Source organism: Acomys russatus, chromosome 17 (assembly GCF_903995435.1).
Source record: "Acomys russatus chromosome 17, mAcoRus1.1, whole genome shotgun sequence".
NCBI classification, from domain to species: domain Eukaryota; kingdom Metazoa; phylum Chordata; class Mammalia; order Rodentia; family Muridae; genus Acomys; species Acomys russatus.
Window position 1 is genome coordinate 56,716,692 of NC_067153.1, and position 20,028 is coordinate 56,736,719.

At 44.8% G+C, this 20,028-nt stretch overlaps 1 protein-coding gene across 4 annotated transcripts in view; it reads left to right on the plus strand.

The window, feature by feature from the left end:
• The first annotated feature begins 590 nt into the window (after window positions 1–590).
• Tmem117 (transmembrane protein 117) overlaps window positions 591–20,028 on the plus strand; it is a 443,332-nt gene continuing 423,894 nt past the window's right edge. For all 4 annotated transcript variants that reach the window (XM_051160255.1, XM_051160258.1, XM_051160257.1 and 1 more), the window contains exons 1-2: window positions 591–736; window positions 8,928–9,230. In XM_051160255.1, the coding sequence (XP_051016212.1) occupies window positions 8,954–9,230 (277 nt within the window). In that variant the 5' untranslated portion in view covers window positions 591–736; window positions 8,928–8,953. The remainder of the gene's footprint in view (window positions 737–8,927; window positions 9,231–20,028) is intronic.

The following is a 20,028-nucleotide window of genomic DNA, read 5'->3' on the forward strand; positions in this document are numbered from 1 at the left end:
TACATATTTGTGCAATGTATGTGCCAGTGTATACTTGTATGCGTGTTTATAAGTGTGTATGTATATATTTATGCACACACACTATTTATGCACAGATAACTATATATGCATACATACACATATTCATTTACCTATCTATATATATACACATATTATCTACGTGTATATATCTATATACATATCTGTATATATACACAAACACACCTATACACAATACACTAATATATACTCAAAATATACATATTATATATAATATATGTACAGAGAGGGCGGTGGGAGAGAATCCGAAGGCAGGTGTGAGAGTCTCCTGCCCACCCCTGGGCTCCTATCCCCACCCCCACTCTTCCACATCCCTACACAGCGGTAGGGATGCTGTGTGACTGAGGCCGCCTTAGAAAGTTAGCGGTCCTCGCTGCTGCCGCCAGGTTCCTCTCAGGGTGCAGCTGATGGGGTTCCCGCAGGCCGAGGCCGGGAGGCGGACTCCATAGGCCGCGGCAGCACCCCTGCCCTGCCCTGCCCGGTCCGGTCCGGCTCCGCAGCGGCGCGGCGGGCGGGGCGGCATGTGCCCGGCGCGGTCCGGGGCCGACTCTGCGGCGCGGCGGGAGCGGCGAGGGCGCCCGGCGTAGGCGGCGGCGTGGGCCGCGGTATTTATAGCCGGGTGACAGCAGCGCGCCGCGGCCCGTGTCGCCGCTCGTCCTGCGTCCGCCGCCACGGTGGCCCAGCCGCGCGCCCTCCGGTGAGTACGCGGCCCGCAGCCCTCCGCCCGCAGCCCCAGTCGTGCCGGCAGGCCGGAGCCTGGCAGCCCCGCGGGCCGGGGACGCCGGAGCCAGGCGGGCGGGGACCCAGCCAGCCGGGATCTAGGGGAGGGGCCGCGGGCATCCGGAACTTTCCCCGCTCCACCGATCCGGGGCGCAGGGACCCAAGCCCCTGGCTGCTGGTTAAAGGAACAGGTTGCACTTCATAGGTGTCCTTTCAGGAAGGAAGTAGGAAGGCCTGTGTGTTCGACAACTCTGTCTTGACTGAATTGACAACTAGTTTTTCCATTTCTATTTTGAAAAAGACCACAGGCCAGCGAGTGTGTTTGACCCGTGAGAGAACGTCTTGGCTGCTGCGATTCATTCTGTCCTCTGTGGAACATCGGTGTGTGTGTGTGTGTGTGTGTGTGTGTGTGTGTGTGTGTGTGTGTGTGTGTGTGTGTGTGTTATTTACCTTGATAATAGTGCATGGACATAAAGGAAAAAGTGTATTGAAGTATGTAAAATATGAGGTGCCCCCACCTCAGTCTAGGAAGCTTTTATGGGGTGATTTGTTTTCTGAGATAAGTTCTAATTTACAGAATATAGTGGTAAAATCTATGTAAAAATTATTTCTATCATGTTGACTTTTTTAAAAAGTCATGGATATGGTATCATCTTCTTATTCCCTCGATCTTTATAGTTTAAGAGCAATTGGGGATTTTGACTCAGACGTTCTTCATTTCCTCTCACACTCTTCCATCTAATTCTTGTAATAAAACAAAACAAACAAACAAACAAACAAAAAAACCAGTGCCCATCAGTTTTATTTAATTTTCTCTTAACTGCCAGTCATTTAAAAGATAACTCCAGGCATGAATGAACTTTAACCCATTGCATATTGCTGTCTTGGAGTATAATTGTGACAAGCAAATGCCACCGAAGGGCAGTTGATGCATTTTAAAAGTGTCTAATGGTGGTCTTCACTTTATAACTCAATAGGGCTTTCCCCCAATTTGCCATTTCATCGAGAAGCCGTCTTTCTGGAAGACCTTCAGACCAACTTTGCTTTTGGATTCTGGCTTTAAAAAAAAAACTTGCTTTGATTGATGCCCCAAAGATTGCAGGATAAAAACAGGGGAGGAAAATTACCAAAACTTCGATACAATGTGAAGAGAACAGATGTGACTTATGGATGTGATCCTGTAAATTAGCTAGGTGCCACAGATACTGTCCCGGTCCTTAGGCAGAGCCACTTAGGTGGCTGCATCGATTGCTTTAGAAGGTTGTGTTTTATTTAAAAGGCTGTGTGGTCTTTGGGCTGGACTGAAGGCAAGCTCCTCGGTTGTACACTGTGCTTGGTGTTTACGTCATAAAGCCTGTCAGGAGTGCTGTGTTACACAAAGTGCTTTCCCCTATATCTTCCCTTTGCTTGTTTAGTTTTGAGGTGAAAGGGATGGAGCCAGAACCTTGATAGTCAAGGATTGCTTCCACCCCCAGCCCTTCTAATACTTGTCCATTTATCTATTAATTTGAGATAATGGCCTATGTTTATCTTGAGGCCTATCCTTACCTAAGTCTGCTCCAGGAAATACATATGGATTTGGTTTACTCATTTTTTCTTCCACCTCACCTTTTATGGAGCTGGATGTTCCGGTACAGTCTGTTTTCTCTGGAGAGGAATCCTCTTTTTCTCCCTACAACACTGGTCTGTTGCCCCGCCATCCTGTCTGTGTATTCGTCTGTTCACCATCAGAGATGTTGCCTGGGGAGTACATTGAGGTCTTCACTGGGTACCTCGCTCCTTCATAGATGCGAATGTAGTGTTAATTAGGGTCCGTGCTTCTGGCCCACACAAATGCAGGTGTGCCCCTTTGTGCCAGTCTGTGGCGGCTTCAACACGACCTTGGGTAGATCCTGCCCCATTGAATCTCTGCGTCCTTACTACATGGTTGAGGTAAGGACTAACAGATAATGTGTGAAGAGTGCTTTCCAAGAGCCCAACACATATAAGTCACTCAAAACCAAAATGTCGATAGTAATGTATTTTCTCTATCCCCCGATGTTCTGCTTACTTCAGGAAATACGTTTTCCAGCTCAGAAAATGGCAGTTTTGTTCTAGACTTTTGCCTAGACTGTCCCTCCTGACATCCAGTCCACCAGTAAACCTCACTGCTTCTTTTTTATATGTGTCTAGAAGCAGAGCTTTGTGACACGCCCAGACCTCTGTCTGTCTCTCACTGGGCATTTGTCTTCCTCATTGGTTCCCCTGCTTCCTCCCCCCTGCAGAGTGTTTGGAACAGCAGTCACTGTGGCCCTGCTGACACCAAGGAATAGCATCAGCCTCCCTCACTCAGCCTGACCCTGCCTGGCCTCTTTCTCACTCTCTGTGCGGTCTCCTCTGATGCTCTGCATTTCCTGAAACACACTACGTTTGGACCCCCTTCTCTGAGGCATTCAATGCCCCATGTCAGCTTTCTCTGCTTTACTTTGCTCCATTAGTTCTTTTTCCTTATTTTTTTTTTTTAAGAAAAATGCTATCTTCTTAAGTGTTTAATATTTGTCCCTTACAAGGAAACTACCAGAGCCTTGAAAATAGGCCCTTCAATCCATGACCCAGTATTGTTGGAACGGGAACTTGGCATGTTTCTCTCACTCAAAGTTCTACTAGCCAGCCATTCATCATCTACCTGTTCATCCATCCATCCATCCATCCATCCATCCGTCCGTCCATCTTTCCATCTGTTCATTCATTCATTCATTCATTCATTCATTCATCATCTACCCACCCACCATCCATCTATCCATCCATCCTCCATTCATGCATCCACCAGCCATCATCTATTCACCATCCACCCATCTGTCTGTCTGTCTATCCATCCACCATCATCCATCACCATCTATCCATCCATCCATCCATCCATCGATCAGTCTGTCTGTTCATTCATTCATTCATTCATTCATTCATTCATTCATTCATCATCCACCCACCCACCTCCATCTATCCATCCATCCTCCATCCACCCACCATCATCTATCATCCATCATCTATTCACCATCCATCTGTCCATCTAGCTATCCGTCCACCATCATCCATCATCCATCATCCATCCATCCATCAGTAAACGATTATTCAGTACTGACATGTACAAGTAACTTCAGCACATGGGCATCTGAGAGTGAGAGATGTCAAACAAATGGCAGATAAATGCTATTCTGGAATTAAATCCAGCAGACTTCACCCTTTCTCTGTAGATGGCGTCAGTCTTCTCTTCTGGAGCCTTTGACCTCATGTACTCTACTCAGTGACTATAGAACAGCACTTTCTTTACAAACTCCTCTGGAACGCCAGCTTTTGGTAAGCTATGAGGCAGCTTATTTATTTGGTATAAATCCACATCTCTTCAGCTGGAGATGTTCTAGAAGCTGATGGGTGATCAATTTTAGCCTGTAGGTACTAACATTGTGGTTACAGCTGCTGTGTGTGTAAGACCAAATACTACCATGGCATTAGTGGTGGCGTTATCCCACTGTCATTATGGATGAGAGAATTAAGGGGCACAGAGTTTTCTCCTTCTGAGAGTTAGACCGAACATCAGTGGAGAATTCTCAAAGCACCGTCAGATCAACTCAACTATTTATGCTGAAGTTCCAAAACAAAGGACAAGAATTAACAATCCCATGGTCCTTCATTCTTTTTGATCATGCTACCAATAGTCATGTTGCCTAGTAACAGTGGATTTATCATCCTTGAAGTATTGTGAATCCTTTAGAAAACTTCCTAACCTGCACATAAAGGGGCAAAGTTTTGTGCAGGGAAAACAGCGTAAAGCACTGAGGCTAGTTGGTCCACGTGTGTATCATACTGCCGACAAGCCTTACCATTGTATCACTGGTACTGAACCCTCAGTTTCTACATCGGTATTTGTGAAATGAGAAAAAAGAGTGTTTTCCTTACCGGGCAGCTATTTAATCTATTAGAGGTGATTGCAAAGCTCATCAATACAGAGTCTGGTGTCCAGTGGGGACTGAGTCAATGTTGCTCCTTTGTGATGGTGATGCTAATGCAGAGCCGGTGCTGGTGGCAAGGGCTGTGAGTGGCTGTCAGTACTGCCAGGGGCGATGCCGTCATTGCAGGCTTAGGGCTGGTTGGCTGCCTTCTCTCTTTTCCTTAGCAGATGTTTACTCTCACATGGCTTTGCCTTTCTGAGCCTTCTTAGATAAGGAGAGCCCTTCTGTTTCCGAGTGTCCTGCTGAGTTTATTCAGTAGGCATCTATTGATTGCTCAGCATTGAGCTCTGCCCTGGAAGGACATAGCCTCTTATGATCCAAGGAGGGTCAAGTGAAGAAGAGAAGCATATAAGTGGACGATTTCACTACGACTTTCTAAGAGTAAAGATGAAGTCATTCTCACATATAGTTGTGGGGTTAGAACAAACAAACAAACAAACAAACAAAAATATTTGCCAACTCTGCGGTTTTCGTTGGGAAACCTCAATCCTAGATTCTTAACTACAGGGTCAACCAGTGAACCCATGGCCTGTGAAGATGTTTAATATAGGCTACAAAGGCAGGAACAGTTTAGGCACTCTAAATCCTATCAGGGTATCTAAAAAACCAGAAAGCGGGGCCACAAGGACTTGACAAACTTCTGACATCGTTGTGCCTAAAGTCACAGAATAGGCATGAACAAAGACTCCCAAGTAACTGTGTGAGGGCTTGAGAGCTGGGAAAGATCACTTTAACTTCTGAGGGTAAGAAAACAATAAATCTATACTGATGCTTCTCACAGAAAAGATCAAGTGATCAATATCGAGGTCCCTGCTGCGTTCGGCTAGGATCGAAGTCCCCGAGCTGCTGGAGGAGGCAACTAGTGGATGGGGAACATGACAAAATCGCTTACTGTGGGACCAATCTCCAGCACTGGTGCACGAGGAAGGCCGAGCAAGGCCGAGCAAGGCCGAGCAAGGCCTGGGCATTACAATTCTGACTTTCTTCTTTGTTGGGTCTGGGAGTTGATGGGCGGGTGGCAAGTGCTTGGAGTTTTCGTATCCTTATCTCTAACACAATAGTGACAGGAACATACGCAGCATCACTTGGGATTAGCTGAGATCAGGCACTGGTGTAGGGTTCCTGTTCAGCACTGTCCTTCTGTCTCCCGGAATAGTGTAAGTGCTGGGTAGCAGCTGCTGCTGTCTCCAAAAATTTCTGAATGTGCTCATTTAACCCGGGCATGTGGACATTGTATTGCTCACGAAGCAAGATTCTGAAGTTAAAAAAAAACCAAACCAAACCAAACCAAAACCAACAAACCTACAGCAATACAAGTCAAGAGTATTTCACTTTTAAGAAAAGAGTCAAGGGCCTGTGTCTGTTCCCTCCCTTCTCAGCCCACACGCCACTCCCTGTCCTGTGCACCCACAGTGAGGGAGGAGGCAGTGGTGGCAACCCCATCAGCGGCATCAGCGCTAAGAGAGGAGCATAGTCAGTTAGAGGAGAGACGTAAGGGATACCTGCATCGGTGTGTCTGTGTCGCTAGGCATATAGGAGAGCCCATTAAGACTCAGGGTCTTTGGGATGAGGTTTTTGGAGATTTCCCTATAGTGGTGGTTTCTGGACACTTGCAGGGGCTCTGCGTAAATTTTTGTCAGCGGTGGGGTCGTTTCAGTATTGGCTATGACGGACGTTCGTTTTACTCATTTTTTTTTCTGCTTCCTTTGCTTTTTCTCTTTGGTGTGAGGGCCACACCTATTTTAGTCCCCAGATCATGTGCAAGTCACTATTCTTAGGCAGTGAGAGCCGCAGACCCTGGGAACAAGTGTTTCTGAGCACTCATGAAAGTCTTCCAAGACTTGACATGGCTTAGCCGGCTTGTGAATCAAAGATGCAGGAACTGTTGGTTTGGGTGAATTCTATGGCCAATCCATGTGTGTGTTAACTTTGCTTTAAAAAAACAAAACAAAACACAGTTGTACCAATTCTTCATTAACTTAGATTATGGCTTTAATTGAAGTTCATGAGCCAGGAGTATTGAATGGGGTTTTGGGGCCTTGGTGACTGTTCTCAGATCTTCCATTGGCTTTGAGTCGCTTTCAGGTTGTGTGTCATCTTTATACTTTCAGTGAGGGGTAAATGAAAACCTTAATCAATGGCTTTCCACCATCTACTGCCTTCTCCAAGTGTTCAGGATCTGTGAAGGACTCTTGAATTCGCCCCTCCCCCATATATTACAGAATTTATGCCATTGCCTCGAGAGACAAATGTACCTCTAGGAGGTACGCAAGGCTCTACATCCTGGGAGCTGGACCCTGGGTCCTCTCTGCAAGATGGGGAATGTACCCGAAGCTGACCTGGTGGCTGTAGCCTGTGGCTGTCATACTCCGAGACTCAGAACACAGCTCTCTTGCGTGGTGACTCACAAACTCTGAAAGTCTCAATTCTCCTGCTGTGAAATGAAGGGGTGGGAATGGTAACCCCAGCACTCCAAGGGTTGTTGTGACCCCAAAGTGACATAGTAATGTTACATACAGACATCCAGCACACAGCTGTGTGGACGCTGCAGGCTCTTTCCTCCCTTCCTACTTTTTAAACAATCTCCCTGGATTTATTTTAAAACAAAACAAAACAGCAACTGTGAAACAAGAATAATGAACTAGCAGATGGAAGTCAAGTTATGTCCTGTATTATTTCTGTTATTTAATATGTAAACAGTTGTAATTGTGGAAGAAACAGTTACTATTGCTGACTCAGCTGACAAAACACGCACCATAGCTTTAACCATAGGCTCCTTTCACAAGACGCAGTAGATTTAGGCAGGCCCAACGCGGGGAGTGGCAGTGTAGGAGATTTGTGGGGCAGCTCTTAAGAAGGGGGACTACCTGAGCAGGACTGAGGATCTGGGCATTCGCATGTTAAGAAGAAGGGCATGTGCATGCCCTGACCATTGCTGTAGGCATGAGTTTGCAATGCCTTTTTGTGCCTTTGTAAGAGACTGCCACTGCATAGAAGGAGCACCCCTGCCATCTCCACCCGGGGAATCATCCTACTTATCAGGCTGGTACTTGGACTTGGCCATGTGGTTTTTTTTTTTTTTTTTTTGTTTTTTTTTTTTTGTTTTTTCTGTGAAGTCTTCCCATTTCCTTGTCACTCTCCAGAAGCAGAGTGGTCCAGCCCTGTCTCCCCCGCACCTCGCCCCCCCAACACCTCCGCTCCAGTAACATGCTCAGTATAGACTTGGGTATATTAAATCCTCCTTGAGGTTCTTTAACCAGACTGTAAAAAGTTGTTAAGGGAATTTTCTGCCCATATGCCCATTTGACAATGTCTAGAAATAGATGTGGAAGCATATCCTGTATCCATCAAATGACGTCATCACCGCCGTGCAGAAAGGGACTCGGAGCAGGGTGTCTGGTAATAAGCGTTCAGTTTGCATTGCTTGAGCTCTTAAATGGCTTTGCAGCATTAGCATAAGGTAAAATGTCTAAAAGCATTATGAAGATTGTGTGCTCTGTTTCCCATCTTCGTCAGTATAGTCATTAGCTCACTTTTTAAAAATAGAGTCTCATGTAGCCCAGGCTGGCCTCAAACTTGCTACTAACTTGGGCTGGCCTTGAACTCCTAAAACTCCTGCTTTTGCCTCCCAGGTGTTGGGAGTAAAGGTGTGTGCCGCCATGCCTGGCCATGACCTCAGTTTTGGACAGTGGTCTCTCCTCCCTTGTCCCTTCCTGTCACTTCTTTTATTATCTGCTCGCTAGTCTTCAAGTGATAGGAGATAAAACCAAACTGGGTGGTGGTGGCTCATGCCTTTAATCCCATCTCATGGAAGGCTGAGGCAGGCAGGTCTCTTCTCTGAGTTTGAGGCCAGCCTGGTCTACAGAGTGAATTCCAGGGAAACCTGGAGAGAGAGAGAGAGAGAGAGAGAGAGAGAGAGAGAGAGAGAGAGAGGGAGGGAGGGAGGGAGGGAGGGAGGGAGAGAGAGAGAAGAAGAGAAAAGAAAAGAAAAGAAAACAAAAGGTGGTAGGATAAGGTAAGGACAGATTTAACTTTCTTCAACCTGAGACTTGTCCTGGTGCCACAGGCAGGAACAGAAGTGATATTTCCCTCACATCTTCTTGTGGAACTTCTGAATAGTGGAGAACAGTGGAGAAACTGCTTGTCTTCCGGCTTTAACTCTCTGTATCTTTCTTTACGTAGGCCAAGCAGCATCGAAGGCCTGAAGGATGGGTAAAGACTTCCGCTACTATTTCCAGCATCCTTGGTCTCGCATGATCGTGGCTTACCTGGTCATCTTCTTTAATTTCTTGATATTCGCGGAGGACCCAGTTTCTCACAGCCAGACAGAAGCCAATGTTATTGTTGTTGGAAACTGCTTTTCATTTGTAACAAATAAATACCCTAGAGGAGTTGGCTGGAGGATGTTGAAGGTGCTTCTATGGCTACTGGCCATTCTCACAGGACTGATCGCTGGCAAGTTTCTGTTCCATCAGCGCTTATTTGGTAAGTACCGTGCCGTGTGCTGCCATGCTGCTGCCTCTTGACTCCAATCTCCAAGACAGAACTCTCCATTCCTGCACACTCCAGGGCCAGATGTTTGCAGCTTGTCCTCTAGCCCCAGTCTCTCCCGAGCTGTTGTAGCTTAGACAGATTCTTAACATCAAGTACAAGGCAGTTGATGTTTATTTGGAAGCTGTACAGTATAATATACAAAGTAACAATATAGTATTAAGGAATCTCTTGGTAATACATATCAGAAAAATTGGTTTAAGTTAAAAAGTAACAAGTTATGCGTTAGAGCAGCTGTTCTTAACCTTCTTAATGCTGCCACACTTTAATACAGTTCCTCAGGTTGTGGTGACCCCCAGCCGTAAAATTATTTTGTTGCTACTTTATAATTATAATTTTGCTACTGTTATGATATGCAGTGTGAATAGCGGGTATGCAGGCTGATGTGTGACCTCCAAAGGGGTCATGACCTGCAGGTTGCAAACTGCTGTGCTAAAGGGATAGCTCTGCAGCTAAGAGCGCTGGCTGCTCTCCCAGAAGTCCTGAGCTCAATGTCCAGCACCCACATGGCAATTCACAACCTTTTATAACTGTAGCCCCATGGGATCCAATGTTCTCTTCTGTTGTGCAGATATACATGCAGATAGACCTCCCGTATACATAGAATACATAAATACATCTTTTAAAATGACTAAACAATTACAAGGATACTGGAGCATTTCACAGATACCAAGGAGGAAATTTACTTTGGGCTCTGGGGGTGAAAGGAGTTAGGCCTAGAGCTGTGTCAGGCTGAGATTCAGCAGCCATTCACTCAGTGAGACTAGCCCTGCCCGAGTTCAGACTCCTGGGAAGAGACTGGCTTTGACCCTGCAGGGTATGGCTCACGCTGCTGATCTACTTGAGGTAGAGATCATTAATTCCCACAGAGATTCGACTATCACACACCAGACACAGACACTAGGGTAGAGCCGGTAACAGGCAAAGCCTCTGCTCTCATGAACACTTCCCTTCTGGTAGGAGAGAGGCAAACAAGCGAATGTACTACACTTGCTAAGCTGGTGTGTTGGGAGGATGAAATCAGATATGAGTGCTGCAGATGGCTTAGCCACCGAGATACTTTAATAAAAGCGTATTGTACTAGCGTGATAAGGAGTTGGATAATAAAAGCATATTGTCCTCAGCAACGATAACAGTTAAAGTTGGGCATGTTGGGAGTGATTTACACAGAGTAAACATATTTGCAGAGCAAATAAATACGGCTGCGTCTCTGAAGGTCTCTTTTAGTCTTGGCCTTAGGATGTTGGAAGAAATCATAGCCTTCCAGGGTGCAAGGGCAGAGACCCCTGTCTCTTAGATGCAGGCCTGGGTGAAGATGATGCTCAAGTGGGCGTGTCCAGGGTGGAGGAGCAATGAAGTGAGCAACCCCCACCCCCACCCCCTGGTCTGAGAACCTTACTATGAAGAACAAACATAAAGGTGGTTGGATAATAAGGAACTTTAAGGCATGTGGTCAAGGTTTGGAACACTGGCTAGAGGCAGGTCAGTGGGCCTGTGGACAGGTTGCTCTTTATCACGGAGAGCCATCGGGGATGATCACTTCCAAATGCGAATGAATGTGCCAATCTGGATCAAGCCGCATTTCCTCTTTGGGAGCTCAGTCAGCCAGAACCGTAGGCTTGAAAATGTGCCACACATTGCTCAGCCTTGTATTTTGCAAAAAAAAGAAAAGAAACAAATGCCCCCATAAAGTGAAATGTGGCTGGGCAGGAAGGGAGCTAACAGTCCTGCGAAGAACTTCAACTAGGTGAAAACCAAGCATTCCCAGAGGTCAGACGAAATGGGAAGGGAAAAGGCTTGTGGGTGCGGTTGAATGACAGTCACTCTGTAGTGGTGGTTTCCAGGGTGTGGTCTTTAGAGTTCCACACGCCTGTGGTCTGGGAGGCCAGGTCATTGACACAGAAGACACAAAGGAACATGGCGCTGTGTGTAGTAATCATGTGTGTAAATGTGAAGTGAGAGGCTCAGTTTCCAAATTAGGGAGTGCTGGACAGGGAAGTCAGTCGGTTTCCTTACAAGCAATGGCTGGAGGTGCTTGTAAGCCATTTGGGGCACTTTTTAAAAAAAAAATGCAGCAGTTATGGCAAGTGGGTCAGAATATTATGGCTGGAGAAAAGCATCTGAATGGACGATTGAGAATCATCTAGCTATATTAATAACGGCTTCATAATGAGGGTAGGCGGTTTGGTTTTGTAATCGCCACATTTTTGCCAAGCCAGTCTCTTATGAGTTCTTATCTCTTCTACTAAAAGCAGATTTCAATCATGGCCTGCACATCAATTCTCCTGTTAGTATAAGTAGTTTAGCTCTGGAAAAGCTTTCTAGCTTTCCGGTGGTATGCTGAGTACGAACTATTTTTAAAAAACGCAAAGTGCATCTTAACTTCTCTGCTTACGATAGGAAAGATTTTACTGTCAATTTTATTGCTTCAGTTTGACAATTTCCTTTTCCCCTCCTTTACTTATAATCGCTGAAATGATGAATCTTAAAGAAGGAGAAACTGCGTTGCACGTTTTGAGAGTGAGACAGGTGGACTCCTGGTCCAGCTTCCTGATGAACTCCAAACCCTTGCTCACTGTCTCTCTTCAATTCTCTTCCTTGGCTCATGAACTCTAGTTATTTCTCTTAGCCCCCGTCATCTGGTTCACGGTGGAGGATGGAGTGATTTTTACTATGTTGCTAAGTGACTCCTAGCAACTACAAGATGGAATCCAAGGGTCTTGATGGCTCCTCCAGCCTGACTCTTGGCTTTCCCTGGTACACACTGTATTGCCCTCAACCTGCTGTGTCCCTCACTATCCCCATTACACAGTCTTCCAGTGTGACTATGGCATCTTCCGACACCTCAGCCAACTTCTTTCCTCTTCAAGTCCCAGCTTTTGAGCTGCTTTCTGAAGCATCCTGAACAGTTCCAGTTGTTTTTTTTTTTTTTTTTTTTCTCTACGTGAGACTACGTGTTGCAGAGCAGTGTGGCAGGATGTCTTCACCTGATAGCCTGCAGCATTGTGGGAAAGAATCCAACCTTTAATGCAAGCACAAATGTTCTTATTGGCTTGATAAGTGATAAACGTTGCTGTCTTGGTTCCCAGATAACTAGCCTTTATACATAATTCATTTTTAGAAAGCTATATTTAAGCCTTTAATGATGTGAGGCTAGAAGCCCATGGCAGTTGAGGTTGCTGATGGTGTCTGCATGCTGAGGGGACGGATGCTAAGTGACAAACAGAGCTTCACGCTACAGAAATACCAGGATGGTTTATGCCTCATTCAGGATACATTCCTGATACAGAATAATTTGTGCCATCAGAGAAGCAGTTTCACCTTTTGTAATTCTCTAGTAACAATGCCAGGCGTAGATATTAAATAAAATACCATGTCCCCTGCAGTTCACTCTAAGTCTCTCATATGCTTTATTGTCTCTTAGTAAACTTCAAAAGAACAACAGGATGCTGTCAGTTTGCGTCCAAAGTGAGGCTACTGGGGTGATCCTGCGAGCGCCCTTTTAAAGGGTTTAGCGGGTATCAATTTATTTACGTGGGAGATATAATGTTTACAGTTACAGTTTTACCTCGATGTAGGAAGCAGCGTGGTTTCTGTGTTGAGACAGGGTCCTGCTTTGTGGCCCAGGGTGGCCTTGAACTCCCAGTCTTCCTGACCCAGCTAACGGGGGCCCGATTACATGCTTCACCATGGTAGAAGGTACAGGTGATTGAGGAACGCATTCACAAGAATGTCTTCAGTTCAAGACTAGCTTTTGGTGAATATCGTAGAACAATTTAGCAGAAAGGGAGCTCTATTGAATCATCAGTTTGCACTCTCTGATGTCTCTGTTTCCTGTTTGCTTGGCTGAGTCTAGTTTTTTTGTTTTTTGTTTTTCTTTCTTCTGAGACAGAGTTTCTCTGTGTAAGCCTTGAATGTCCTGGACTCACTTTGTAGACCAGGCCGGCCTTGAACTCACAGCGATCCACCTGCCTCTGCCTTCTGAGTGCTGGGATTAAAGGAGTGTGCCACCATGCCTGGCTTAGGTTTTTCTTTTTTTAATATTAGTTCAAATACTGTGTTCTAGCATGACTGATTTTCTACTCATGGATAGAGAAATTGTGAGTATAATATTTATATAAGATGGAAATTTAACCTTTTAGGTTTATTAAATAATTAAATTTTTTTTTTCTAAATATGAATTGAAAAATTTCCCAACTAGTATATGGGTCAGGAAGTCAAGGAAAAGAGGGGCAATCTAGTGTGCTTTCCTTCTGTGAGCCCTGTTACCCTCACTGAACTCTGAAATTCCATGGGACCCAGGCAGGGGCAGTGGAAAGCATCACCTGCTTTGGCTGTCTGCAATAATAAAGATTTCAAGGTCTACACAGGAATTTTCTCTGCAAAATGCTAGGATTTCATTGCCATACATTTTAGTAAGTGGTTTATTCTTTCTTCTGTTTGTGCAGGCAGTATTGAATGGCGAAGTGGCAAATGCATACGTGGATTTCCTCTTTTTGAGTCTTAAGCTTTCATCAAAGGACAGAACATAATATTTAAGCACAAAAGCAAGTTTATAATACAATATTCCCTGACTGTCCTCCTTTTAAAAAGATAACATCTTTGTTAATTCTTTCAGAGTTTCACACAATGTGTTTTGGTTATACTCACTCCCACTCCACCCTAACTCCTTCAGGATTCACTCCCACCTCCCATCCCTTTCTGCCTTCACCTCCTTTTGTTTTTTACATATGTGTGGAGCCTGGTTCATGAGAGAGTACTTCTATGAGGGAAAGCAAAAAGGCTTAAGTAACTTTACCGGTAAATGGATCTAGAATTTCAAGATTGCAACAAATGAATTCGCAAATAGATTCCTCCCTACTGTGTCTTCTGCCTTGTATTTTTGTTTTCTGACATATTTAAAGGGCCTCTGTCCATTTCAACTTTGCTTCCTTATACTGATCTTTTAACAGATTATGTGACCGCTGCCTAAAAGAGCTCCCCCCACTCTCTTTCTTTCTTTCCTTCTTCTTCTTCTTCTTCTTCTTCTTCTTCTTCTTCTTCTTCTTCTTCTTCTTCTTCTTCTCCTTCTCCTTCTCCTTCTCCTCCTCCTTCTCCTCCTCCTCCTCCTCCTCCTCCTTCTTTTGTTTTGTGATGGTTTCTCTATGTAACAGCCCTGGCTGTCCTGGATGTGCTTTGTAGACCAGGCTGGCCTCTAACTCACAGAGATCCGCCTGCCTCTGCCTCCTGAGTGCTGGGATTAAAGGCGTGTGCCACCACCGGACATCTCATATCTTTCTTTCTTTCTTTCTTTTTCTTTTTTCTTTTCTTTTCTTTTCTTTTCTTTTTTTCTTTTTTCTTTTTTTGGTTTTTCAAGCCAGGGTTTTTCTGTGTGGCCTTGACTATCCTGGACTCGCTTTGTAGACCAGGCTGGCTTCGAGCTCACAGTGATCTGCCTGCCTCTGCTTCCCGAGTGCTGGGATTAAAAGCATGTGCCACCATGGCTCATCTCATCTCTTTCAACAAGAATGTTCTGTGAAAAAAAAAGAAAAAAGAATGTTCTGTGTATTTATGGAAGACAGGACCAAGTCAGAGTTGGAAGAGGCTGAAGGCAGGCAGACTCAGAAGAGGTTGCCGTAGGTAACATCTGAAAATGGCTCTAAGTTTGTGTCTTAGTCAGGGTTACTACTGTTGTGATGAAACACCATGAGCAGAAAACTTGAGGAGGACAGGGTTTGCTCACCTTACACATCCACAGCGCTGTTCAGCATGGAAAGACGTCAGGACAGGAACTCAGACAGGGCAGGAACCTGGGGGCAGGAGCTGATGGAGAAGCCATGGGGGAGGGGGCTGCTTACTGGCTTGCTCATTATGGCTTCTTCAGCCTGTTTTCTTATAGAAGCCAGGACCACCGGGCCAAGGAGGTACTCCCTATAATGGGCTGGGCCTTTCCCCATCAGTCATCTATTTAAAAAATGCCTTACAGCAGATCTTACGGAGGTATTTTCTCAATTGAGGTTCCCTCCATTCAGGTAACTCTAGTCTGTGTCAAGTTGACATAAACTAGCTAGCACAGCCTGTTTATATTGCCCAGCCCTCAACAAAGTTTATATAACTATTTATATCATTCTTTCATTAATGTCTAATCTACAGGTTATATCATAAGCTCTACGACAAGAGGCCTGTGGTGATATTTTTCATCTAATCCTCAGTGTCTAAACAGTGCTTGACACACAGTACTCAATACATTTAAAGACTGGATAAAGATTTCATCTTTCATATATTGATTTTGCTGATGTTGCCTTTTTCTTGTACATTATAGAAAGGTATTCATTTGTTCATTCATAAAATATGAGATAGGGAATTTAAAATCTGGTTAAAGAGATGAGATACATAGGCATGAAAAATTAAATACTCTGATAATAAAAGGGGAATGCATATCAAGTATCAAATGAATAGTCTACACTGAGTGCTGGGGGAATTCAGGAGGAAGGTCACAGTGGTTTAGGAAGGTGAGAGAATGTCTTCCCGCCCATGTGGGAACTCAACCAAGACTGAAAGCAAGAGTGGGATTAGGTAGACCTGTTGCAAAGGTTTCCTTACAGAGGTCAGGCCCTGGGGTAAATGCTGGGAGAAAAGGAGGTAAGAACAATTCAGAAGCCGGGTGGTGGTGGCTCACGCCTTTAATTCCAGCACTCAGGGAGGCAGAGGCAGGTGGATCGCTGTGAGTTCGAGGCCAACCTGGTCTACAAAGCAAGTCCAGGACAGCCAAGGCTACACAGAGAAACTCTGTCTCGAAAACCAACCAAACAAACAAAAGAACAATTCAGATTTTAAAATATGCCTGTGATGGTCATAAGGGAGAAACAGGGCTCTTCTGGAATGAGGTTGTGAGAGGCTTGTATTAAGAAAGAGCAGGAGAGAGTGCAAAGGTTGCTTGGGTCTAAGTTCTTTGGTGTTTAAATGTCAGTGTTGTAACTGTAGACTTTTATGGTCTTTGAGTGTTGTGAAACTCTGAAGAAAAGTATGAAAAGATGACGTAGTTACTGTTGAGGTAGAATGGGAGGTGAGGGGTAAAAGATTGAGGAGTAAGGGAAACAGGAGGGCCCTTCAGCAACCACCTTCCTTAGTGAGGGTCTGAGAGGGCTCAGTCCACTGTGCAGCAGGGAGTGAGTGAAGGGAAGTGAAGCATGATGGGAAAAGCTGAGGATGTGAGGCTTCCAGAGCTGATGGGTAGCAAGGCAGCCTGAGAGGGGTGCCTGACAGTCTGAGGGAGGAGAGAGGCAGAGGTTCAGCTGTATGGGGAGCATACAGGCAGAGGCCATGTGCCATGAAGTCTATGCAGCGTGTCTCACCGAGATTAACCTGGGCCATTGTTCTTCCTCCAAAATGTGAGGGCTGTTTCTTTCTTTCTTTCTCTCTCTCTTTCTTTCTTTCTTTCTTTCTTTCTTTCTTTCTTAATTTAGTACATGTTGCTATATTGAGCATGTCACCCTGTTAAATAACCCACTGCCAAACATGTTAGTGTGAATAGCAGCTGGACATCTGTTTGTGTAGATATCACATGGGTTGGAGAAACAAGCACTAAACCCAGCCTTCCTGTGAGTTGGGCTTAGTTTTTGCTGACAACAGGTCTTGCTGACACATTTATATAAACAGCCCCAAATTTCAGAGCCACAGACACTGGACTGTGGATCTCTGATTACATTTAAGAATCTTCATTCTTATCCTGTTTTCTCTAGGATATCTAAGCTTTGTTCAAAACATCATGATTATTTTTTTTTTTAAGAGTTGTGATAACAAAGGGCTGGTTTCTAGACTGCTAAAGAGAATGGAAACTAGATGGCTGTAAAAGATGAAAATGGTCTTGTGTTTATGTGATGTAAACTCAATGGCCTATGGGTTTGTGTGTGTGTGTGTGTGTGTGTGTGTGTGTGTGTGTGTGCGTGTGCATGCTTTTGATTATTTTATTTTTAAACAGTAAGTTTATTTTGGAGGAAGGGAGTAATTTTAATATATCATGAGACTTTTAAGAGTGAGTCTAGTCTTTTTCTTATATTATTTTAATAAAATTATAGTCTTTTCTTATTGTAATAAAAACAATCAATGAGAGAGTGACAACAATATTTTGCCAGTTAATGAATTTAATAATCCGGATTGCCTGCTTGTTTCTACTGCATAGTTTTAATTCTACTTTGCGATTTTTTCCTTGTATTTTGAATTAGACATTTGCTTTTACTTTGACAAGAAAGATTCAGACAATCGAGAAAATGTGAGCAAAATAGTCACGGTGATATGGGACTATTAAGACAAAAAAAAAAAATCAAGTACTTTGGAAAAAACACATTATTTCAATACAGTGGTATGGGTATGGGTTGAATTGCTTTGTATTAATTTGAGATCTGAACAGTTTGCTGATAATAAATGAATAATAAATGGTCCTTAGGTGTACCGTGCATGGTACTTAGCAGTACATATAGGAAAATATACTCACGACTGCTCAGCAGAAATACAGACAATTGGTGGTTTTTAGTATTGTACGACTAAGAGGATGAGTATTTCAGTCTACAGGAGTCATTTGACCTGTGTGTCCATATCTGCATCATCTGCATATCTGTAAGTGATGCTTACACCATCAGTAGCTTTAAACTTTGTCCTTTCAAAGTACCGTCAAGTCTTTTACAGTTGAGACAATGGTGCCATAAATGTATCATCATCATCATCTTCATTCTCACCAAACCCATCCTGAGTGTTTATTTCTTCATGTCTGGAAATGCCTGAATTGTCACTGTTTAGTCACAGTCCACTGAGTAAATACTTTTGGAGCCAGAGACTTTGCTGAATAGTTTGACCTGTCCTTCCGGTAGGAGAAGCAACACTCGCATGTACAGGGAAGCAAACTGAAAAAAAATACTGATAATTGGTGTTTTTTAAAAAATCAGCAGAATATTGTTCTTCATAGGGAAGTTTGGTGTATGAGAGCTGTTGAGGGTGGGTGCAGACCTTGGCTGTAGAGCACTTTCCCAGCAAGCCTGTGGCCTTGGGTTTGATGCTCAGTGCTGCCAAAAGGATTATTGAACTGTGGAGCCCTCTACAGAAGTGCCCCATGACTGCGTGGTGCCCTTTCTCTCAGAGAGCAGGAAGAGAAAGTGAGGCTGGAAGTCCCCCTATCTGCACCCTCCTGCCTGCTTGTGAGGTGCCTCTATTAGCTTGCAGTCAGCCACACATCCACTAGCACTAAAAGGCAATCAGCTGCAACCTTCAGGGTAGTGTCCGTCAGTCCGCTGCTCTCCAGTCCCTTAAAACAGAGATCAAAAGCTGTTGAAAGGTGTCTCAAGGGCTTAAAACACTGACTCAGATAGAGCGTTATCACACAGTAGCATTAGCCAGGCAAGCTTTCTAGGTACTGGTTTGCTTTGTTTGCTTTGTGTTTTTTGTTTGTTTGTTTGTTTGCTGTTCTTGGTACAGATGAATCATCCAGGGTCAAGGGGTTCTTTCCTTTTCAATGTCAAATGAAATCGCAGCAGGCAGCTGGCCCCCCCAACACCCAGGGAGGGAAAAGCAGCTCATTGTTAGTGAGGTGGACCTGGCTGGGGTAGAACTTGGCAGCGGATGTGACAGCAAGTGGCCAAGCTGGCAGTGAAGAGAGCTTGTTTATTGGGTTATTTAGGACCTAATACATTGTTTCTCCAACAGAGGGTAATTAGTCCTGACTGAACCAGGGGTGTGATTTGAGAGAATACTGACTTTTATTTTTCTGGCTTGCTTTTCTTTTCTTCACTTTCCCGCCCCCCCACCCCCTACTGCTGTAGTTAGAATCATTTTGAAAGATATTTTCATGGAGTTAAAATAGTATGCTACTTAGCGGGTGTGGTGGGCTAACAGGGATGCTAGCGGTAACATCAAAGGTCTGTCTTGTTCCCCTCATAGGGAAATTTGCTGGGTGGGTGGTGAGTGGGAGGATGTGAGACAAAGCACTCACAAGGGGCTCTGTTGCTATGGGAGGTTCTAGATAGAAGGGGGACAAAGAAAATCTGTTATAAAAGTGGGGGTGCACAGGATCAGAATAGAGGTCCCAAACAAAGGCGGACTTGATTGCTTCTGACTGTGAATATCAGGTTATGATCGTGGGTGGTGGGAGAGGCAGATCCTGTTGTTTTTTGACTTGGGTGCTCCTGAGCGTGACCAGGCGTTATTGTTGATGGGTACACAGAAATACACAAGGTCATCTGCCAGGCTCCAAGGTCGTCACAAGAGCCAGCAGCAAAGTTAGCACTAAACTGAAGCGTGATTTCCAGACAGGCGCCTTCCAGGCACTCCAGATGGCGGACTGGCAGCGGCCAGCCTTGTCTGACTTGGGAGTGGGTCAGGCCAGGCCACTCCCTGCCGCTCTGCTCCACATTGTGGGTGTCCAGAGCTCTTTGGCACTGCCTCCACCTGACAGCCCTTCTTTTGGGTTAAATGAAGTCATTTGATTGACCAGGCAGGAAGGTCTCAGTTTCAGGGCAGACACTATCATTTCTGTGGAGCCTAGAGAAACTCCAAAGGTGCTTCCTGCAGCGAGGCCACCCTCAGCAAAGGCTCCTTTAGCTTAAGAGGAATGTGATGACAGGCCAAGATTTTTCCCTTGCCCAGCTCACACACGTCTTGTACTTTGTGTCCTTGAGGGCAAGGCTGGGATGAGCCAGCTAAGAGCAGACACATGGGCCTGAGAGTGCAGGTTTGAACCTGCTATCCAGGGAAGGTTATGTCC